Genomic DNA, 25,161 nt, shown 5'->3' on the forward strand with positions numbered 1-25,161 from the left:
TGCCACATATATTCACCTTTCCTTGCTTTTATGACTTTCTATTTCATCTAATGGGAGCAATGTTTAATAACCCAGCTCTTCTGAGTATGGGTGAGCATGCCACTCACTCTAAACTGATGCTGCAGCCTAGTGATCGGCCCCACCCACCACTTCGGGGTCAAGGAAGGGGCCCATAACCATGTGTGAGCGCCAAGACAATCTGATTTCCTTCCCTGTTATTGGCAACTGAATGGATTGGCGCAGGGGCAAAAGGGGCTAAAATATGACTGAAGGTTACATGCAGATGGTGGTTTTTCTAAGGCAGTTCTCACCCAGGTTGCTCTAAATATTTTAAGCCCATCTTTAGGCGAAACCTTTTTTCTTTACATAGTGTGTGGACGAGTAAGAAAATAAATCGAAGAGTGTTTTTTATTGTGACCCCGTTGGTAATTTATGTTCGCCAAGACAGGAAGTAAAGAGAAATACCACCAAAGAGACTCGAGGAGCACTTACAATTCAGACAACAAAATCGAGCCATGAAAATCTATTAATATAATGCTGGCTTGATTTAGAGCCAACAGTTTGTGCAGTGCTTTGCTATTATAAAGGGAGACAGTACAGCTAAACTACAGTTCAGTACAAGAAGGTTAGGAGAGTAAGTGGTATAGAACCGCATCCCCCATAGGAGCCACTGGTGAATAGGGATCCCCCACCCTGCACAGCCAGGCACACAGAATTTCCACAGGCACACTTGAGACAGGAAACAGACCAGCAAATTTTGTTTTTGTATTAAATGTAGCGGTTAATAAACTTGGATGGGGATGGGATAATTATATGGGATGTCCACTTGATTGGAACAAAACTTCTTCAGGGACACTTCAACTATATACACAGTCCATATGCACTCCTTTCCTTCCTCCTGCACAATCTTGCTTGCAGATCCTCAGTGGTGGCACTCTAAGGCCGCGTACACACGGGCGGACTGTATGGCCTACTTAGTCCGTCGAAACACATTTCAGCGGACAGTCCGCTCGTGTGTGGGCTTCAGCGGACTTTTTCAGCGTGCAGTCTGGCGTACTAAGTATTTCGGATTTTTCGAAATACTGTCCGTCATACTTTGGTTTCAGCGGACAATCCGCTCGTCAGTAGGCTAGTTCGACGGACTAAGAATGGCGCATGCTCAGAAAGGATTTACACGGCGAAAGGTTGCATTGCTGTGTATTGGACTTCCTATTTCTAGTCCCGTCGTACGTGCTGTACACGTCATCGCGCAAACTTTCGACGGACTGTTTGTGCATCCGTGTGTGGTCAAGTCCGTTCATTCGAAAGTAGGACGGACTGTCCGTCGGATTGTATGACGGACTAAGTAGGCCATACAGTCCGCCCGTGTGTACGCGGCTTAAGGAAAAGTTTGTAGCAATGGCCTTTTACAGGAAGGGACCGGTGGGCCTCTATACTTGAGAAAGATTGGGTGACACCACAAGCACCTTCACTGCACTTCTTTCCGTTGTCACTGAGCCCAGTACCAACTCTTCAGGCCCTGCCAGCCTGCCTGTTGGCAGCAGCCCCTTTCGCTAGCCCTCCTGGCTAATCTTACACAGTCCTCCTAGACTGACTTTCCAGCCATCCCAGGCTGTCACTCACTAGCCCAGCCAGCTGACTTCTCCTGGATGGGCTTGCTGGCTCCCGAAGTCCTCACTCTTGCTCCCATGCCTCTGGACAGTAAACCTCTGTGTTTTGTAAGAGGATCCCTCCAGCACCCGAGCCCCAGGCCCGAGGTCACCCCCCTCAGATTAGGGGGTTACCCTCAAGGGCTACCGACAACCTCCTCAGCACTCCATCTTCAGCTTCCACCCGAACTCCACTGCCCCTTCTACTCCAGGCAACCCCTTCTAACCTTCTTCCCATTCTTCTGGAAGCTTCTCCAAGGTTCCACAAGTAGGGGAGATTCCAGAGGTGCTGCCTGATGAGTCATCTAGCTTCCCTGAGATACAAACCCTAAACCAGATTTAGCCCAGCCTGGCTCTCAGCCAAGCTAACCATTTACCTACACTATAAAACTATCTACAATCCCATTCTAGCACATTAGAAGGTGCTACAGGTATAAAAAATAACTGTGAGGGATAAGCTGTTCAGTAAAAGTTCAGTTTTTAGTTGGAGGTGAGATAGTCTTCCCTGAAGAGATGAGTATTCAGATCTAAAAAAAGTTTAGTCTGGAGCTTCACATGAAAAAGACCAAAAAATACTGTTTTCTACTGACAACACCTTCTGCACAGCTAAAATCAGTGATATGGGGTCATACAAAATTAGTTTTACCCACTTCACCTCTGTAGTGTAAAGACCCTTAGACCACAGGAACTTTTACGTTTCCACTATGGGCCTTCTTTATTTGGCAATCATTTGTCATTACTTTAAGCAGAGCTCTGCCTCCCTTTTAAAAATTAAAAGTCAGCAGCTACACATACTGTAGCTGCTGACTTTTAACATTAGGACACTTACCTGTCCTGGAGTCCAGCGATGTCAGTACTGCAGCCAATGTTTACATCAGCTGGTAAGTTGCTGCCGCTGCCATTGCTGGCAAAAGAACCCGGCAGTGTAGCCTTTCGGCCTCACAGCCAGGTCCCTAATGTGAGTGCGCAAAGCGCTCTCTCTCACTGGCCCGACAGAAGGGGAGGAGGGGGGCCGAGCTGCTGACGTACTTCGCCGCTGCCCAGTCTCCTGGAAGTGGGGACAGGTTACCTATGGAAAAACGGGTACCCGCTCCCCACTTCCCCCTGAAAGGTGCAAAATGTGGCACCGGAGGAATCACATAAGCGGAAGTTACACTTTTGGGTGGAACACTGCTTTAAGATAACAGTTGTTTTCTTGTGGACAAAAACGAGGCCTTCTTTTAACAAAATTGTCTTGCAAAATGTTATTTTCTATGTAATCTATAGACAAAAATACGTAAAAGGCTTTTCTTTTTCTATTTTGAACAGTGTTAGTTTTAAGAAAAAAAAGTAGTTTTACTGTAAATAAAAAGTATACATTTTATTCTGTAATTTTTCCTTAATTGACACTAAAAATATACTGTATCTCTGGTACAAAGCATGGCAAAGTTAGTTGCACATTTTAAAAAACTGTTTTTTTTTTTATGTGACACTGAAAAAAAGCCAAACAAAAATACTTACATTATAATAAGAGATTAAATGGGAATACATTTTATTAAAAAATATTTTTTATTACTTATAAGGTTTCTTTAACTGATGTTATGTAGATCAAAAGTCACGCCTTTGATCTACATATTAATGAATTCGTACTTACAATGTAACAATACATGGGGTTCATTTACTGACACTGGAGAGTGCAAAATCTGGTGTAGCTCTGAAGAGAAACCAATCAGCTTCCAGGTTTTATTGTCAAAGCTTAATTGAGCAAGCTGAAGTTGGAAGCTGATTGGCTACCATGAACATCTGTCAAATCATAGTGTAGCGCTTAAAGAAATTATGAATGACCTGGTTAGTGCATGATCATACAATAATTAACCCAAAACACCTTAGGTGTGAAAATTCATAAGTGTATACAAAAATAAAATTATAATACAAAAAAATATAAATAAATTGAAAGTCTCTATGTAAGATGTTGATCAAATCCAGACGTGAAATAAGGGTCACCATCCACCTTCTTGCAATAAGGCTAGCATGCAGACACCCTGTGATATTCCCGTCACCTTTCAAAATAAAGGCTTACCGGATAACATGGATCCAAACGAATATATATTCGAAGGATCATGCAGGCTTGTACGCTCAAAAGGCGAGATTACAGATGTAAATTATCCAGGGAAGTAACGAGTCAGACTCCTCATACAGATGCCCCAATTAGTTGTTAAATCCTCAGCGGTAAACTCCAACTCAAAATGTTGAACTCATACAAAGGAAAATAAGGGGCCACAATAGTGTAAATCCGTTTAAAAGAAAAAATTTAATAAAAAAGTAATGAACTCACATGTAACCAAAGAAATCAAGCGCTTATTCCATAAAAACAGTGCTACAGCAGTAGTCCCGACGCGTTTCGTCCTCTACAGACGTCATCTGGGGTAGCACTCCACTGTAGCATCCTTACTTTTATAGCAAACAATCAATCTGGGCGAAAATTCCATCTGCCTGTGTCACCACATATCACTTCCGGTTAAAGATGGCGCCCGGCGTGCGTTCCACGCCTCATTATAATGCTACAGCATAAATTAGCAAGCAATCCATGCCATAACATATATGAAGTAGGCCAATAAGTAAAGCATACATTGGCCCAAACCTTAGAAATATACCGAACATTAAAATTTATTTATTTCCCTTTATTGTACCGTTGACAGCATTTCCGGGTCATGACTGGACAACTAAACGGCGTAAATATGGTTCCAATCATTACCACTCGCGGCCCATCATGCCAACAGAGCCACCCCCACTCCGAGAAAATACTCCCATAGTGGGAGTATCGTATGAAGTGAACCCTGATGCTTCCGGCTAGCGGCGCTGGAACGCACTGCGTACCGGAAGTGCCAACATTACAGATGCATCCGACGTCAGAGGCGACGCGAGAGGAAACACGTCACCTCCAATCCGAGAGCATCAAACACCGGAAGTGACGTAAGCAAAAATACGTCACCTCCGGCCAAAGCGTACCCGACACCGGAAGTGATATAAAGGAAATACATCATCTCCGGTGTCCAGCGGGACACATATAAACATACTACGGACCATACACCATAAGAGGGCAGTGCACTTACACACACCCCAACTCCCCAATGGAAAAGATTTACCAAAACAGAAGAACAATATACTGATATGTATGGAATGGGAGTAATTGCATATAGGCAATACTTAAAAAATACCTATAAAAAAAAAAAAAAATATATATATACAAAATACAAACCAGCACCGATATAACGTATGCCGGAACGTACATTGTAACAAATACTGATAACATCTAAGGCAGATAGAATTCTGTCCCAAGAATAATAATAACAATATGCCATAAATAACAATGATAGAAGAACCTACCATTTACATAGAAATCAAAAAATATTAAAACTAAAATGAAAAACTAGAATTAAATGTTGCCAATATACATATTATCCGTTATTAATGAAGGCATTAATATCCCATTCTACATTTAAGCCAAATGGTGAGTAAGATCGAATCGTATATATCCAGTAGGTTTCTAATCTGGAAACACCCCGAGTCATAGCACCACCCCTCCACGGGGGTGTGTATTTGTCAATAGCTAAAAATTGGGTACCTGTTGGGTCACTGTTATGACATTCCCTGTAGTGTCTCGGGATAGTGTGTTTAGAGACCTTACCCTTTATTAAGGCTATATGTTCCCCTACTCTAATCGCAAACGTCCTTGTCGTCCTCCCTACATATTGTTTGCCGCACGGGCAAGTGATCAGATATACTACATACCGGGTGCTACAGGTACAAAATGATTTTATAGTATGTGTTCTGTTAGTTGTTGTTGATGTAAACTCAGTTGTTTTATGTCTACCGGCTATATTAAACTGGCATACCACACATTTTTTACAAGGATAAAAACCTGTTAGATTGTGAAAAAATGATGGACGACAGGGTGGGTTAATAACATTGGGAGCAATACGGTTCCGTAGAGAGGGTGCACCCCTGAAGAGTACTTTCGCCCGCTCAGGTAACTTTGAGCTGAGGACTGGGTCACTTCTTAATACATCCCAGTGTTTATTTATAATGGTCTTAATTTGTTTGTGCTGTACCGAAAAAGATGTAAGCATAGACCATCTATAAGTATCATCAGGTTCCTGGCGTACTTTCTCAACCACAAGGCTCTCCCTGTTAGTGTCAATAACTTTCTGTATCTCTACATCAAGAGCCCTAGCATCATATCCCTTATCCTCAAATTTTTGTTTAAGGATTACTGCTTGTGTCCTAAACGTATCAAGGTCTGTGCAGTTCCTTCGCAGTCGTAGAAATTGACTACGTGGTATCGAACTCAACCATGATCTATGATGGCAGCTATCGAGGGGAATGAAACTATTCCTGTCCGTCGGTTTAAAGTGCGTTTTGAACACAAATTTATTATCTACTAATTCAATCTCTAAATCAAGAAAATTAATCCTAGAAAGACTCATTTCAAATGATAGTGAAATACCCCTATCGTTACTGTTCAAATTCCTAAAGAATTCGATCAGCGAATCCGATGAACCACTCCATAGGAGGAGGATGTCGTCTATGTACCTAGCCCACAGGACCAAAGAAGGATTCCTCTGGGCATAGACGACATCCTCCTCCCACTTGGCCATGAACAAATTAGCAAGACTGGGGGCAAATTTAGCCCCCATTGCTACACCCCGTTGTTGTAAATAATACTTGTCGTTAAACCAAAAATAGTTATGTTCCATGGCAAATTCTAAAAGTTCTATGAGGTAATCACATTGAAATGATGCCAGAGAGTCCTCACGATCTAAAAAATGTCGGACAGCCTCTATACCCATTCCCTGAGGTATGCAAGTATAGAGGGACGCTACATCAGCTGTAGCTATGATACATTGCTCATGAAGCACTAGACTTTCAAGTCTCCTGATTGTAGCACCCGTATCTTTAAGGTAGGATGGGGTTTTTTTAACAAGGGGTTGCAAATAAAAATCTATATAACGGCCTATGCGTGAGGTGACCGAATTAATGCCACTCACTATGGGCCTACCAGGAGGGCTCACCAGATCTTTATGGATCTTCGGTAAGTAATAGATTACAGGAATTCGTGGGGAAATGGGAACCAAAAAGTTTTTTTCTTTATTATTCAATATTTTTTGATCATAGCCTTTATTAATAAGATCCTTAAGTTGTTTTTTATATACAATCGTGGGATTATTGGGGAGTTGCTTATAAGTACCTGGCTCACCCAAGATCCTGTGCATTTCAGTTTCGTACTGTTCCCTGTCCAGAATCACAACACCCCCCCCCTTATCAGCTGGACGTATAACTACGTCTTTTTGTTCACATAAAGATTTAAAACCGTTTGTTGAAAAAGTGGTTCTATTATTACATTTCATGGGAAGTCTATCAAGATCTTTTAATACTAAATCCTTAAATATTTTTACAGCTGGAACAGTGGGTACAGGGGGTATAAACAGAGACGGGTTAGCCAACCCAGAATGCACAGTTCCCGATGTGGCCGCTAGATAATCCGTTCTAAAGGGATTGGTTGTCAAATACCGCTGAATGTTAATCTTTCTGATGAATTTGTGTATATCTATAAAAGTATTGAATTTATTAAGTTGTTTAGGGGGTGCATATTTTAAACCCTTATCGAGTACTGATAATTCAGCATGGGAGAAGGTTTTCTTGCTTAAATTAAACACACCCTGTCCCACTAAACCCGCCTTCTTTTTCCTCCTCTGTAATCGCTCTCCCCCTCTACACCCTCTCTTGGGTCTTGATCCCTTTTTCGAATATGCGGATCCTCGCGAAAATCCTGGTTCCTATAATTAGTATTAGGTGGATTATATCCAGGTGGTATATAGGCATTATTCACATTGTCTGGGTCTCGTATTTCTCTCAATGGAGAGAACCTATTATATGTAGAAACAGGAGCCGCGTTGTAATATTGGGGTCCACTATAATGAGGGTTAGACGGGGCATTATAATGAGGGTTAGGAGGAGCGCGTCTAGGTGATGGAGAATAGTAGGGAGAGTCATTATACTCTCTATATTGGTGAACATCATAATTATATGGACGTCCTCTATTAAAACCTCTACCCCCTCTCTTTCCTCGATTATTACCTCTTCCTCTCTGAGGATTATTAGGGGTGTGTGGAGTATAATGATGCACCCTCTGCTGAGAGGAGGGTGGGCCATCATACACCTTACTCTGTGCAGCCTCACTATAAGACATAGGAGGCAAAGTGACCCTCTGTAGGGCAGTAGAACCTCCAGACTGGGAACCACTTATGGGTTGTATGTCTGTGGCAGGTGTATTCTGAACCAATTTCTGCCAACCGAAAACAGTACCCATCTTGTAGTCATTAACATCTCTGGAGTACTTTTTCTGTTTCTTATATTTTTGTTCCCTATCCTCTTTTTCCAGATGGTTCAACAAATTGGCAGAAAGAGAGTTATATTCAGGAGTGTCCTTATATGACGTTAATTTATCCTTAATTTCTTTAATTTCTTTATCTAGTAGGGCCATTTTACTGTTCTTCCTTGAAATCAAGAAACCCAACAAATTGGTTCCAGCCTCATTAAAATACTTGAACCAAATGTCTAGGTCCACTTCCCCTTGTTGGGGGTTTACATCCCACCTTAGACTTCTAGGGACCATATGTTCTGCAATGTATTGCTGCAAGAACACAAGGTCCCATTGCAGGTGAAGTTCAGATGTCATAATATTTTTAAGTCTCATAAACAACCCCCCCACCTCGGTGTTACTACCAGTTGCCACAAAAACACCATCAGTATTAACTTTGTGCGAAGCACGATATTCAAAAACATCCATATCTACAGTGACGTGTATAAAAAAGGATTGCTGCAATGTGTGTATCCAAACAATATATATAAACAAAAAACGTTCCCTGTGACACTGCGCTATCCAAAAAAACAAAAAAAGCTGCTAACACAATCACAAGGATAAAACAGTGAATAATTAACAAATATCAAATCATAGTGTAGCGCTTAAAGAAATTATGAATGACCTGGTTAGTGCATGATCATACAATAATTAACCCAAAACACCTTAGGTGTGAAAATTCATAAGTGTATACAAAAATAAAATTATAATACAAAAAAATATAAATAAATTGAAAGTCTCTATGTAAGATGTTGATCAAATCCAGACGTGAAATAAGGGTCACCATCCACCTTCTTGCAATAAGGCTAGCATGCAGACACCCTGTGATATTCCCGTCACCTTTCAAAATAAAGGCTTACCGGATAACATGGATCCAAACGAATATATATTCGAAGGATCATGCAGGCTTGTACGCTCAAAAGGCGAGATTACAGATGTAAATTATCCAGGGAAGTAACGAGTCAGACTCCTCATACAGATGCCCCAATTAGTTGTTAAATCCTCAGCGGTAAACTCCAACTCAAAATGTTGAACTCATACAAAGGAAAATAAGGGGCCACAATAGTGTAAATCCGTTTAAAAGAAAAAATTTAATAAAAAAGTAATGAACTCACATGTAACCAAAGAAATCAAGCGCTTATTCCATAAAAACAGTGCTACAGCAGTAGTCCCGACGCGTTTCTTGATTTCAAGGAAGAACAGTAAAATGGCCCTACTAGATAAAGAAATTAAAGAAATTAAGGATAAATTAACGTCATATAAGGACACTCCTGAATATAACTCTCTTTTTGCCAATTTGTTGAACCATCTGGAAAAAGAGGATAGGGAACAAAAATATAAGAAACAGAAAAAGTACTCCAGAGATGTTAATGACTACAAGATGGGTACTGTTTTCGGTTGGCAGAAATTGGTTCAGAATACACCTGCCACAGACATACAACCCATAAGTGGTTCCCAGTCTGGAGGTTCTACTGCCCTACAGAGGGTCACTTTGCCTCCTATGTCTTATAGTGAGGCTGCACAGAGTAAGGTGTATGATGGCCCACCCTCCTCTCAGCAGAGGGTGCATCATTATACTCCACACACCCCTAATAATCCTCAGAGAGGAAGAGGTAATAATCGAGGAAAGAGAGGGGGTAGAGGTTTTAATAGAGGACGTCCATATAATTATGATGTTCACCAATATAGAGAGTATAATGACTCTCCCTACTATTCTCCATCACCTAGACGCGCTCCTCCTAACCCTCATTATAATGCCCCGTCTAACCCTCATTATAGTGGACCCCAATATTACAACGCGGCTCCTGTTTCTACATATAATAGGTTCTCTCCATTGAGAGAAATACGAGACCCAGACAATGTGAATAATGCCTATATACCACCTGGATATAATCCACCTAATACTAATTATAGGAACCAGGATTTTCGCGAGGATCCGCATATTCGAAAAAGGGATCAAGACCCAAGAGAGGGTGTAGAGGGGGAGAGCGATTACAGAGGAGGAAAAAGAAGGCGGGTTTAGTGGGACAGGGTGTGTTTAATTTAAGCAAGAAAACCTTCTCCCATGCTGAATTATCAGTACTCGATAAGGGTTTAAAATATGCACCCCCTAAACAACTTAATAAATTCAATACTTTTATAGATATACACAAATTCATCAGAAAGATTAACATTCAGCGGTATTTGACAACCAATCCCTTTAGAACGGATTATCTAGCGGCCACATCGGGAACTGTGCATTCTGGGTTGGCTAACCCGTCTCTGTTTATACCCCCTGTACCCACTGTTCCAGCTGTAAAAATATTTAAGGATTTAGTATTAAAAGATCTTGATAGACTTCCCATGAAATGTAATAATAGAACCACTTTTTCAACAAACGGTTTTAAATCTTTATGTGAACAAAAAGACGTAGTTATACGTCCAGCTGATAAGGGGGGGGGTGTTGTGATTCTGGACAGGGAACAGTACGAAACTGAAATGCACAGGATCTTGGGTGAGCCAGGTACTTATAAGCAACTCCCCAATAATCCCACGATTGTATATAAAAAACAACTTAAGGATCTTATTAATAAAGGCTATGATCAAAAAATATTGAATAATAAAGAAAAAAAATTTTTGGTTCCCATTTCCCCACGAATTCCTGTAATCTATTACTTACCGAAGATCCATAAAGATCTGGTGAGCCCTCCTGGTAGGCCCATAGTGAGTGGCATTAATTCGGTCACCTCACGCATAGGCCGTTATATAGATTTTTATTTGCAACCCCTTGTTAAAAAAACCCCATCCTACCTTAAAGATACGGGTGCTACAATCAGGAGACTTGAAAGTCTAGTGCTTCATGAGCAATGTATCATAGCTACAGCTGATGTAGCGTCCCTCTATACTTGCATACCTCAGGGAATGGGTATAGAGGCTGTCCGACATTTTTTAGATCGTGAGGACTCTCTGGCATCATTTCAATGTGATTACCTCATAGAACTTTTAGAATTTGCCATGGAACATAACTATTTTTGGTTTAACGACAAGTATTATTTACAACAACGGGGTGTAGCAATGGGGGCTAAATTTGCCCCCAGTCTTGCTAATTTGTTCATGGCCAAGTGGGAGGAGGATGTCGTCTATGCCCAGAGGAATCCTTCTTTGGTCCTGTGGGCTAGGTACATAGACGACATCCTCCTCCTATGGAGTGGTTCATCGGATTCGCTGATCAAATTCTTTAGGAATTTGAACAGTAACGATAGGGGTATTTCACTATCATTTGAAATGAGTCTTTCTAGGATTAATTTTCTTGATTTAGAGATTGAATTAGTAGATAATAAATTTGTGTTCAAAACGCACTTTAAACCGACGGACAGGAATAGTTTCATTCCCCTCGATAGCTGCCATCATAGATCATGGTTGAGTTCGATACCACGTAGTCAATTTCTACGACTGCGAAGGAACTGCACAGACCTTGATACGTTTAGGACACAAGCAGTAATCCTTAAACAAAAATTTGAGGATAAGGGATATGATGCTAGGGCTCTTGATGTAGAGATACAGAAAGTTATTGACACTAACAGGGAGAGCCTTGTGGTTGAGAAAGTACGCCAGGAACCTGATGATACTTATAGATGGTCTATGCTTACATCTTTTTCGGTACAGCACAAACAAATTAAGACCATTATAAATAAACACTGGGATGTATTAAGAAGTGACCCAGTCCTCAGCTCAAAGTTACCTGAGCGGGCGAAAGTACTCTTCAGGGGTGCACCCTCTCTACGGAACCGTATTGCTCCCAATGTTATTAACCCACCCTGTCGTCCATCATTTTTTCACAATCTAACAGGTTTTTATCCTTGTAAAAAATGTGTGGTATGCCAGTTTAATATAGCCGGTAGACATAAAACAACTGAGTTTACATCAACAACCACTAACAGAACACATACTATAAAATCATTTTGTACCTGTAGCACCCGGTATGTAGTATATCTGATCACTTGCCCGTGCGGCAAACAATATGTAGGGAGGACGACAAGGACGTTTGCGATTAGAGTAGGGGAACATATAGCCTTAATAAAGGGTAAGGTCTCTAAACACACTATCCCGAGACACTACAGGGAATGTCATAACAGTGACCCAACAGGTACCCAATTTTTAGCTATTGACAAATACACACCCCCGTGGAGGGGTGGTGCTATGACTCGGGGTGTTTCCAGATTAGAAACCTACTGGATATATACGATTCGATCTTACTCACCATTTGGCTTAAATGTAGAATGGGATATTAATGCCTTCATTAATAACGGATAATATGTATATTGGCAACATTTTATTCTAGTTTTTCATTTTAGTTTTAATATTTTTTGATTTCTATGTAAATGGTAGGTTCTTCTATCATTGTTATTTATGGCATATTGTTATTATTATTCTTGGGACAGAATTCTATCTGCCTTAGATGTTATCAGTATTTGTTACAATGTACGTTCCGGCATACGTTATATCGGTGCTGGTTTGTATTTTGTATATATATATATTTTTTTTTTTTATAGGTATTTTTTAAGTATTGCCTATATGCAATTACTCCCATTCCATACATATCAGTATATTGTTCTTCTGTTTTGGTAAATCTTTTCCATTGGGGAGTTGGGGTGTGTGTAAGTGCACTGCCCTCTTATGGTGTATGGTCCGTAGTATGTTTATATGTGTCCCGCTGGACACCGGAGATGATGTATTTCCTTTATATCACTTCCGGTGTCGGGTACGCTTTGGCCGGAGGTGACGTATTTTTGCTTACGTCACTTCCGGTGTTTGATGCTCTCGGATTGGAGGTGACGTGTTTCCTCTCGCGTCGCCTCTGACGTCGGATGCATCTGTAATGTTGGCACTTCCGGTACGCGGTGCGTTCCAGCGCCGCTAGCCGGAAGCATCAGGGTTCACTTCATACGATACTCCCACTATGGGAGTATTTTCTCGGAGTGGGGGTGGCTCTGTTGGCATGATGGGCCGCGAGTGGTAATGATTGGAACCATATTTACGCCGTTTAGTTGTCCAGTCATGACCCGGAAATGCTGTCAACGGTACAATAAAGGGAAATAAATAAATTTTAATGTTCGGTATATTTCTAAGGTTTGGGCCAATGTATGCTTTACTTATTGGCCTACTTCATATATGTTATGGCATGGATTGCTTGCTAATTTATGCTGTAGCATTATAATGAGGCGTGGAACGCACGCCGGGCGCCATCTTTAACCGGAAGTGATATGTGGTGACACAGGCAGATGGAATTTTCGCCCAGATTGATTGTTTGCTATAAAAGTAAGGATGCTACAGTGGAGTGCTACCCCAGATGACGTCTGTAGAGGACGAAACGCGTCGGGACTACTGCTGTAGCACTGTTTTTATGGAATAAGCGCTTGATTTCTTTGGTTACATGTGAGTTCATTACTTTTTTATTAAATTTTTTCTTTTAAACGGATTTACACTATTGTGGCCCCTTATTTTCCTTTGTATGAGTTCAACATTTTGAGTTGGAGTTTACCGCTGAGGATTTAACAACTAATTGGGGCATCTGTATGAGGAGTCTGACTCGTTACTTCCCTGGATAATTTACATCTGTAATCTCGCCTTTTGAGCGTACAAGCCTGCATGATCCTTCGAATATATATTCGTTTGGATCCATGTTATCCGGTAAGCCTTTATTTTGAAAGGTGACGGGAATATCACAGGGTGTCTGCATGCTAGCCTTATTGCAAGAAGGTGGATGGTGACCCTTATTTCACGTCTGGATTTGATCAACATCTTACATAGAGACTTTCAATTTATTTATATTTTTTTGTATTATAATTTTATTTTTGTATACACTTATGAATTTTCACACCTAAGGTGTTTTGGGTTAATTATTGTATGATCATGCACTAACCAGGTCATTCATAATTTCTTTAAGCGCTACACTATGATTTGATATTTGTTAATTATTCACTGTTTTATCCTTGTGATTGTGTTAGCAGCTTTTTTTGTTTTTTTGGATAGCGCAGTGTCACAGGGAACGTTTTTTGTTTATACCATGAACATCTGCACCAGATTTTACACTCTCCAGTTTTAGTAAATCAACTCAGTTACTATATTGTATTACTCAATGGCACTTGCAGACTATTTGCAAGTGTCATTTTATACAGGAACGACTGCATTTTGACAGCTTATGCTGCTTTGTAATACATAGCATTAGGGATACACCGATATATCGACCGCTGAAAATTATTGTCTGAAAATAAGGTTATCTGCGTCTTGACGATAAAAAAAAAAAAAGTGTCAATAATGGAATGCTGCATCCTGTTGACTTCAATGCAAAATCGTGTCCCATTGACTTCAATGCAAAAACGCCCCCTTTTCGCTTCAATGCAAAATCACGTCCCATTGACTGCAATGCAAACACACTCCTTATTAACTGCAATGCAAAATCGCATCCCTTTGACTTTAATACAAAAATGTATCCCATTGATTTCAATACCAAATCACGTCCATTGACATCAGTGCAAAATCGCATCCCTTTGACTTCAAAAACGCCAGTAACATTAAATTGCATTTTTTTTTTTTTTTTTTTTTAACTGTCCTTTTCAGTTTTGGTTTTCGGCCAAGTGCATCCTGAAATTTCGGCACCAGAATTTTCATTTTGGTGTACCACTACTTAGCATTTCCCAGCTATCAAAATGTTATATGTTATAGCAGTGAGGGAACGGCGATGGGGAGAGTTGCTGAACATATGAGATGCACCCCAGAAACTGAAGTAGCGAAGTTTACCTTACTCAACAAAACTTTCTCTCAGAATCAGAGCATCAAGGATAGCCAATCACAAAGCAGTGAGCAAGACTGTGAATTAAACTATACTGCGGATGGTGTGCACTATGATAATTTTAGTGTAATTCACCATTTATATCATTTTCAGTAATAAATGCTGTACAAATTTAGCACAACATTACTTCCTTTTTTTTTTTTTTTTATGTATCACTTTGCCACCCAGACATGGACTTTCTCATACCCACCTTGTTCTCTGTGGGTGAAAGAATAAGGTTAAAAGAAATGTTTATCATTATTTAAAGATCATTTTTTAATCCTTAAAATAGATCCTGCCTAAATAATCTTGGCTTTTAAAAGCCCTCTTTTTGTGTGCAGTTTGTAATTATGTATATATGTTCATAGACATCAGCTGTATGTGCTCAGTTCATACCGTATGTAGGGTCTCATTCCTGCATTACAGTGCTATGCAGTGGTTGTGCTTTACCATACCGCCCAACTTTTTGAGATAGGAACGCGGAACACCTATTGGCAAAAATATATAGGCATAGCGCACCCTGCCACGCCCCCTTAACCTCCCTAGCGGTAATCCCGAGTCGGGCTCGGGCTGGGATTTAAGTACCACGAGTGGTAACCCCCGAGCCAGACTCGGGATCGCATCGATGGATACAGGGAGAGGTTACTTACCTTGTCCCCTGGATCCAGCGATGTCCTCCCGCTGTGTGTGCGAGCCGTCCTCCGCTCGATTCACACAGTGCCCAAGTGCCGCCGAGCTCCGTTCCCTGCGACGTTACGGCGCACGGGAGCGGAGGTCGGCGCTAAATTCAAAAAAGTAAAAACACACAAAACACATACAGTACTGTAACCTTACAGATTACAGTACTGTATAAAAAATACACACCCCCTTTGTCCCTAGTGGTCTGTGCAGTGCCCTGCATGCACTCTTATATTATAAATACTGTTTTTTTCTGCCTGGAATTTGGAGATTGTCCATAGCAACCAAAAAGTGTCCCTTTATGTCAAAAGTGACCAACTAGAAAACAGCGATAATAAATTAGAATCACTTGCAGAATTGAGCGATAGCGATTTGTGGGGAAATTCGTCATCAAACACTAAATCGAATGACAGTGACAATTCTGCAAATGAGCAAATTTCTGTGTTTTTGGATTTGATTAAATTATTGAATAATTTTTATTTATTATGTTATAAACTTTATCATACCCGGGATGTCTGCTAGACTCTTGTTTAAACAGATTTAAGAGAGTTATTCCTAACAATTGCAGGCCTACAATATAAAACGGCAAATTTCCATGCACAATAATTGTACCGCTTTCAGCACCTAAAATCAGAAATAATCATACCGCCAGGGAGGTTAAAGAAGTATTATACAAAAAAAAAAAAACACTACTATCCCTTTATAATGGCCTTTGAAATATACAAATGCAGCAATTTAGAAATTGGATGAAAAGTTTAGCACTGGGGAACACTTTTTGAAAGCTAAAAGGTGCATTTTGTATACAACTATATAGATCAGACCAAAATGAAGGACAAATGCGGAGGAAGGAGGGACAGAGGGACTTTGTATCAAATCAGGGACAGTCCCTCGAAATTAGGGACAGTTGGGAGTCATGACTTTACTGCTCCTTCTTACAATGCAGTCTGGGAGTCGGCTGAGTCATTGAAAACTGTGCGCTCCCGCTGTATCTAATATTTTTTTCTGTATTTTAGCAGTTAAGCGGTTTTCCTTGGGTAATTTCCCATGAGTCAAGTGCAGTAATTGTCATGAGGTATAGAGGGCTGCACCCCCCAAGGCTCAATATAATTTTCAACATATATAATGGAAGAGAGAACATTCAGAGACTTTTGACAAACTAGAAGAAATGGTGATCTGAGACTGTGGAAATGCTATAGGATCGGCTGGAGACTTCAGAAAAGAAAGAGACCGGGGAGTTATTTCAAGAGCAGGATTACTCTATTACCGTATATACTCGTGTATAAGCCGACTTTTTCAGCACATTTTTAATGCTGAAAAAGCTCCCCTTGGCTTATACTCGAGTGAAGGCAGGGATACCACGCTTTGAACTGTGGCTGCAGCACTCCCCTCTCTCCCTCCCTTACACAGCAGGAGACCACTGTGTCTCGGAGCGGACTCTGATATTTTTGGCCACGCTGTGATAAAAGTCCCGGTCTCCTCCTAGACCAGCTCGTGTGATAGACAGAACACTGTGTCTATTACACAAACTGGTCTAGGAGGAGGGCGGGACTTTTGTCACAACGTGGGCATAAATTTCAGACTGAGCTCCGAAATACAGTGGGAGATGCCCGCTGTGCAATCCAGGTACTGACTACTGAGACTGCATGAATGGGCACAGTCACTACTAGGGAGGCTGCAATGACAGGCACAATGAGACGGCGATGATGGGTGAGAGACTACAATGATGGGCACGTTGAGGCTGCTGTGATGGGCACAGTAAGGCTGCAATGATGGGCATGGTGAGGCTGCGGTCATGGGCACAGTGAGGCTACAATGATGGGCACAGTAAGGCTGCAATGACGGGCATGGTGAGGCTCTGGTGATGGGTAAAGTGAGGCTACAATTATGGGCACAGTAAGGCTGCAATCCTAGGCAGTGAGGCTGAATTGATGGGCACAGTAACGCTGCAATGATGGGCATGGTGAGACTGCGGTCATGGGCACAGTGAGGCTGCACTGATGGGCATGGTAAGGCTGCAATTATGGGCATGGTGGGGCTGCGGTCATGGGCACAGTGAGGCTGCACTAATGGGCACGTAAGGCTGCAATGATGGGCCTGGTGAGGCTGCAGCGATGGGCACATTTAGGCTGCAATGAAGGGCATGGTGAGGCTCTGGTGATGGGTAAAGTGAGGCTACAATTATGGGCACAGTAAGGCTGCAATGATGGGCAGTGAGGCTGCATTGATGGGCACAGTGACACTGGCAACCTCTGTGTTTTCCGTGCTGCACTGCATTCTGAAAATTTACCAGTAGCGGCTGCATTTTCCACCCTAGGCTTATACTCGAGTCAATAAGTTTTCCCAGTTTTTTGTGGCAAAATTAGGTGTAAAAAAAAGTGAAAGTCCCAATTACATAAAGTGGTTATAAACCTGTGACCTGAAAGATGAACAAAACATATCCTTCTAAAGTGTGTACTTGCCTCAGTGTGATTTCTGTCTTCTGCTTTGTTCCTCTGCTATCTGTAAGAGTTATTACTGACAGGTTGTGCAGACTCTATGTGTGATCAGGGGAGGAAGAAGAGGAGTTCCAGCAGGCAGCCAGTGATTGACAGCCTCAGCTGTGCACTTTTCACTATGAGATTGTATAGGAGGGGTGTGTCCATTCCTTCCACTCAGGTCTCAGATTACACTGAGCTTTTTTCTCTGAGCTGTGCAGTGTGTGACATCAGATCCTGGCCTACTGCTTCTGGTAGCTCAGAGGTGCTATGTAAAATGTGTGTTTTAGGAGGCTGTAGAGAAGAGAATAAAGTATAAACAGGTACAACTTACATGGGAGGATTTGTTTAATCTCTGTTTCACCTGAGGCCAGTCACTTCACTGGCTATATGAACGGTTCACAACCACTTTAAGGTAAAAACTGCAATATTAACTAAAAATGCATCCAATGAAAATGCATTATTCTTGTCCTTTACATCGACATCGATATCCCCATTAATTGTTGTATATTGTTATGAATGTCATTTTGCTGTGTTCCATTGCAGATGTTTTCTGCCGCTTCACCAAGGTCAGTGCTATTAACTGGCATTAAGAATGTTGATGATGATGAAGAAGATGATGTTCAAGATATAATTCAGATCCACTTCCAGAAAGAGAGCAATGGCGGCGGTGAGGTGGAAAACATTGTGTTTTCCAAGGATGGGAGAAAAACACTCATATTCGAGGAGGATTTAAAATAAGGTGTACATTCTCTCCCTATTTCCTATTACATAAAGCTGCCATGCCAAAATTTATAGCACAGCAGTTACTTTGGAATTGCGTTTGCTGTTTGGTGACCATGTTATGAATCATATTTAATAAAGATTTCCAGCTTTGAAGCAACATTTTTTCAGTTATGTTATGTGACTGCGAGAGCTGTAATATCGAGCATCTGGAAGAATTAGGAATTGCAGTTCTATATTAAAGCTCCACACACTGGTGGAATCCAGTAGTGCAGCTCTTATTGTCACACACAATACATATTACAGGGAAAGGTTTTATCCATCTTGGCACTGTAAATGGCAGCAAACCTGGACTCCTAATGACGCATGGTGGGAGGAAAGTACCTCTGTTATTTTATTGGCTCTTTCCAACAGTGCAGTTTTTATTTCTGTATTTGCTGTGCTGTAATCTCAATTGATTAACCCCTTTCAGCCCAGTCCTAGTGTCCATTTAAGTGGATCTTCAAGGTGAGAGTGGCTATTACGGTGGTCACTTGATCGGGAGCCTGTCTTGAAAGCTCCTGATTACTAGAGACCAAGATTTGCCTATGACCGCTCAGTCTCTGTGCTGGGATTGTTCAATGTGCACATTTTCTGCACAGAACTCAAGGCCGTCCATGGATACGCATGTGGGTTTTCAAGCCAACCCTCTTTGCTGTCGCATATGTGTTATGTGGTTGGCAAGATGTTAACGGAAATTTCCCTTTTTTGCATGGCCTCAGAAGACCCTCAGCCTACTTTTAAACTGAACTCCAAGAATTCAGCAACTTTGTCAAAACTGCGGTCATACCACTAGGTATGTCCAGTGAGAAGCATGGCACCACATGGACTTACTCCTTTAATTTACATCTGACGGGTTTATTGTGCTCCAGGAAGCTGCTGAAGCTCCAATTCTGAACCCTCTGGTCTCAGTTCCTTCAAATGTCGCTGCATCTGTTATGCCCCTCCCCTCCTCTTGCCCAATCACAGAAGATTTGTTATTAAACTAATTTCCAAAATACAAAGCCTTCTGTGAATGGGCAGCAGAGGGGAGTAGTGGGCATAGCTGCTCTGTGTGCGTCTCTCCTCTCTGAACTCCAGTGTCTCTTCCAGGAGTGCCTTAAACCTCACGGTTATATAAGTCCAGGAAGTGGCATGCACACTGTTGGACATAAAGAGGAGCTCCAGGCTCCCATGTAGACCACAGCAACTTTTACATTTCCACTATGGGCCTTCTTTATTTGGCAATGATTTGCCACACTTAAAGAGGAGTTCCGCCCACCCCTTTAAAAATTCAGCAGCTACAAATACTGCACATGTGTGAGTCCAGCTGTGACTTGTGATTGGTCCTGTAGTCTTCTGGGACCTGTGATGTGTCCCAGAAAACTGCGAGGTAAGGAGGAGGGGGCAAATTTGGAGCAGGTACCTCCCCTCCCAAAAAGTGGCAAAGGTGGCAGTGGAGGGGGAGAGGGTGCAAACAAGCGGACAGTCCCCTTTTGAGTGGAGCGCCACTTTAGCTCAGTGTACCTGCACTTTTTATAAAGTGGCTGAATTCCTGGAATTCAGCTTTAATATAAAACTTTCCAAATTTCTTCAGCAGGTATGCTTGATATTACAGCCCTTGCAGTCAGTTATGTCTTTATATAAGCATGTTATGGCAATTGTATTCCTAGCAATGTAAATGGCACATAAATGCCAGGGATATTAGCCCTGTTTCTGTGTTTCATGGGACACATAAAATAACCTTAACGCAATATTGCAAATGGGGATTAAGCCAGAACAACCAATAGACCATTTAAAGATAAAATATACAAATCAGCTTTTGCTACACTATTCACATTCAATAATATATAAATGTAAAGGTGATGCACCTTTCTCGCCGTCCATTTAAATTAATGAACCTTGTGAATCTTCTCAATGGGACACAGATGGCAAGAAAAAAACAGACTATGGTTATAACCCTCCAATACTTTATTATAAATGTAAAAAAAAAAAAGTTTTACCTTCAGTTCGACTTTAAAGCAGAGTTCCACACAAAAGTGGAAGCTCCGCTTATCTTGCCCCCCCCCCCCCCAGTACCACATTTGACACTTTTCGGGGGGAGCGGGTACCTGCTTTTGACAGGTAACCGTCACCCACTTCCGGGAGACTGTGCTGCAGTGACCATCAGTGCCCCACCTCCTTCCTCCGCCAGTGGGCCAGTTAGCACAGAATGCTTTGCGCATGCTCATTAGGAAACCCCCACCACCAATGGTGGCGGCAGCACATGACAGTCAATTGGGAAATCGGCTGGGGTGCCGACATCATGGGAACCCTGGACAGGTAAGTGTCCTAATATTAGAAGTCAGCAGCTACTATTTGTAGTGCTAACTTTTAATTTTTTTTGGTGGTGGGGGGTCCACTTTAAGGCTCAAGGGTGGATTAGTAAATGAAATGAAGCTTCACAAAGAATACCTAATCACTTGCAAGGAAAAATAACATTTTTGTTTGCATATAATTGGAGGGTAGGCAGTACTTCTTCCCCTCATTTTTAACCTCTGGAGCCAAAGTGCAGAGTCTATTTGTGGTTAGTAAATGCACTCCAGTGTCAGGAATATTGTCTTCAACAGCGGGCTTTTTCAGGGGGGCGAATAAATACATAAATATTAAATGTAATGTGCAATAAAACAACAAAGATTCAAAATTGGTAAAAACAACAAATTAATTTGGAAGGCTGGTTTATGTAATGTATGACCTATTTTATTACATGTTTGTCTGTACTGCCTCTTGAAATATCTATGGAGAAATTTGACTTTTTAGTTTGCCTTTTTCCCGGACTTCATTTTCTATATAGATCTTGTATGGCAAAATAACTGGGCAGCGAAGATTCTACTGCTTTATGTAAATGAATGATTAAAAGTTGAGTGACTAATAAAATGTATTTCAATGCTTCTTTGTGTACCTCGCTTTATTAAAAGAAATCTCCACTAACAACACATCATTTTAGCTGGGAAAGGTGAGGAATGCATCTTTTAACTTTTTTGCCATAGCCTAGTAGTCTATAGCATAGTCCAGGGATATGCAATTAGTGGACCTCCAGCTGTTGGAAAACTACAAGTTCCATCATGCCTCTGCCTCAGGGTGTCATGCTTGTGGTTGTCAGAGTCTTGCTATGCCTCATGGGACTTGTAGTTCTGCAACAGCTGGCGGTCCGCTAATTGCATATCCCTGGCCTAGTCCATAGCATAGTCCATTACAATACAATACAATACAGTTACAATAACATACAAGGGGGTTAAAGTGGTTGTAAACTCTCAAAAAAACAAACAAAAATAAAAACAACCTACAAGACAAAGGAATAATGAGCTAGTACTCATCACATACTAGTTCATTATGAAATACTTACCTTGGATCAAAGCTGTTGCAGCAGTCCCCGTACACCGCTGTGACCGGCGACATGTCTCCCGGAGTTATTTCCGGGTTCGCGTGCTCCGGTGCTGTGATTGGCCAGAGGCGCGATGACGTCACTCCTGCACCGGTGGTGGTCAAGAAAAACGTCACAAGCAGGCCGTTTCTTCAGTGCGCATGTGCCGATGACAATGACACATGCGGATACTATGAATATCTCCTAAACGGTGCAAGTTTAAGAGATATTCGGGGTACCTACAGGTAAGCCTTATTATAGGCTTACCTGTATGTAAAAGTACAGGGTTTACAACCACTTTAAGAGGGCCCTGCTCATAAGAGCTTACAATCTAAGACATCCTCAATGTTTTTTTTTTTTTTTTAAAAGGTGATAAGATGTGAATAATATAAATGATGCCCTTTTTGCATACATATTGATTAACTTTGCAACATCCAGTGTTTCATAATCTTTTCACAGACACTAGGAAATGTTTTATGAAACAAAATAGAGGAATGAAATTCTTCTAAAAAGAGTCCTGATAATGCTGTGCAAACTTATAGTTGCCCACTAGAGGCCCCCATAGTACAAAAAATAAAAATAAAAGATGAACATTCTGTTAATGCTCAAATAAAATCCTACATCAAAATAAAATAAATAAGGATGTATTTTTACAAAATATATAATGGTTAATAATAACCATCATCATTGTGATTATTATGCTGTTAATTGATATCTGTTTCTCTGTTTGTCATATGCACACACACATCTATCTAATTTAAATTCAGCGTAAAAACTGTTGTACATGTATAGTATCTCACAAAAGATAGTACACCCCTCACATTTTTGTAAATATTTTATTACATCTTTTCATGTGACAACACTGAAGAAATGACACTTTGCTACAATGTAAAGTAGTAAGTGTACAGCTTGTATAACAGTGTAAATTTGCTGTCCCCTCAAAATAACTCAACACACAGCCATTAACGTCTAAACCGTTGGCAACAAAAGTGAGTTACCCCTAAGTGAAAATGGCCAAATTGAGCCCAATTTGCCTATTTGCCTCCTCAGTGTCATGTGACTAGTTAGTGTTACAAGGTCTCGGGTGTGAATGGGGATCAGGTGTGTTAAATTTGCTGTTATTGCTCTCACTCTCTCATACTGGTCACTGGAAGTTCAACATGGCACCTCATGGCAAAGTTATGAAAAAGTGTAGCGCTTCTCACAGCTTCAAATATCAAAAATCCTTAATCTTACTTATAGGTGTAAAGTTACAGTGAAAAAATCCCACTATAAAGTAGTGCTCATAACACATAGATTCTTACATAAATTGCATATATAAGTGACTCAAAAAAAAAGAAGGTTTTACCAAAAAAATGTCCAAGAAGCAAAATATAAAGGAAAAAAGGGGAAAAAACAAAGTCCCAATAGTAAAATACAGAGTCCTTTGTGTATAGTGTCTTTATATAGTCCACAAGTGTGTAGGAAATATATTACACCTCCTTTCAAAAAGGTTCATGCATTAGTCTCGTGAGATTCCCGTCACCAGGCGAATTGAAGGCTTACCGGAGTTATTGGATCCTCACAAATTTACATTTGGGGGATCATACAAGCTTTTGCAACTATGTGCAGATTCACCCAGCGACCAGTTATCCAGGGGGACCTCAAATGTAGGCAATCACTTCATACGTTGAGAGGTATTTTAACTCCAGCCAGATATACCCATAGGCATGTTAAGAATAAGTTGAAATGGTAGAGTTGCAGAAGCACTCCCAGGCAGGACAATTTTATCAGAGCCTGGCTCTACTTTATAGTGGGATTTTTTCACTGTAACTTTACACCTATAAGTAAGATTAAGGTTTTTTGATATTTGAAGCTGTGAGAAGCGCTACACTTTTTCATAACATTGTTTACCTTACACTTGATACCCTGGTGATGTGTTAGCAGCTCTCTTGTGTGATTTATATTTTTTTTGTAAGAATAGCGCAGTGTTTTGTTACAAAAATTTACCTCATGGCAAAGAACTCCCTAAGGATCTGAAAAAAAGAATTGTTACTCTACATAAAGATGGCCTAGACTATAAGAAGATTGGCAAGACTCTGAAACTGAGCTGCAGCACTGTGGCCAAGACCAAACAGTGGTTTAACAGGACAGGTTCCACTAAGAACAGGCCTCGCCATGGCCGACCAAAGAAGTTGCGTGCATGAGTTCGGCATCATATCCAGAGATTGTCTTTGGGAAATAGATGTATGTGTGCTGCCAGCATTGCTGCAGAGGTTGAAGAAGTGGGGGTTCAGTCTGTCAGTGCTCAGACCATCCACCGCACACTGTATCAAATTGGTCTGCATGGCTGTCATCCCAGAAGGAAGCCTCTTCTAAAGATGATGCACAAGAAAGCCCGCAAACAGTTTGCTGAAGACAAGCAGAATAAAGGCATGGATTACTGGAACCATGTCCTGTGGTCTGATGAGACCAAGATAAACATATTTGGTTCAGATGGTGTCAGGCGTGTGTGGCGGCAACCAGGTGAGGAGTACAAAGACAAGTGTGTCTTGCCTACAGTCAAGTATGGTGGTGGGAGTGTCATGGTCTGGGGTTGCATGAGTGCTGCTGGCACTGGGGAGCTACAGTTCATTGAGGGAACCATGAATGCCAACATGTACTGTGACATATTGAAGCCGAGCATGGTCCGCTCCCTTTGGGGACTGGGCCGCAAGGCAGTATTTCAACATGAAAACGACCCCAAACACACCTCAAAGACAACCAATGCCTTGCTAAATAAGCTGAGGGTAAAGGTGATGGACTGGTCAAGCATGTCTCCAGACCTAAACCCTATTAAGCATGTTTGGGGCATCCTCAAACAGTAGGTGGAGGAGCGCAAGGTCTCTAACATCCACCAGCTCTGTGATGTCGACATGGAGGAGTGGAAGAGGACTCCATTGGCAACCTGTGAAGCTCTGGCATAGTTGCCAACATTGTAAAAAAAAATGATAGGGACAGTTTTTTTTTTATGTGGGCATGGTCTT

General features: G+C 41.3%; 1 protein-coding gene across 1 annotated transcript in view; it reads left to right on the forward strand.

Moving 5' to 3' along the window:
• Positions 1-21,683, forward strand: part of NMI (N-myc and STAT interactor) — a 54,851-nt gene extending 33,168 nt beyond the window's left edge. The window contains exon 9 of the mRNA XM_077447725.1: positions 18,559-21,683. Within this exon, the coding sequence (XP_077303851.1) occupies positions 18,559-18,753 (195 nt within the window). The 3' untranslated portion in view covers positions 18,754-21,683. The remainder of the gene's footprint in view (positions 1-18,558) is intronic.
• The last annotated feature ends 3,478 nt before the right edge of the window (positions 21,684-25,161 follow it).

The sequence above is a fragment of the Lithobates pipiens genome, unplaced genomic scaffold (assembly GCF_037356315.1).
Source record: "Lithobates pipiens isolate NorthernLeopardFrog02 unplaced genomic scaffold, aLitPip1_a1.2 Scaffold_22, whole genome shotgun sequence".
Taxonomy (NCBI): Eukaryota; Metazoa; Chordata; class Amphibia; order Anura; family Ranidae; genus Lithobates; species Lithobates pipiens.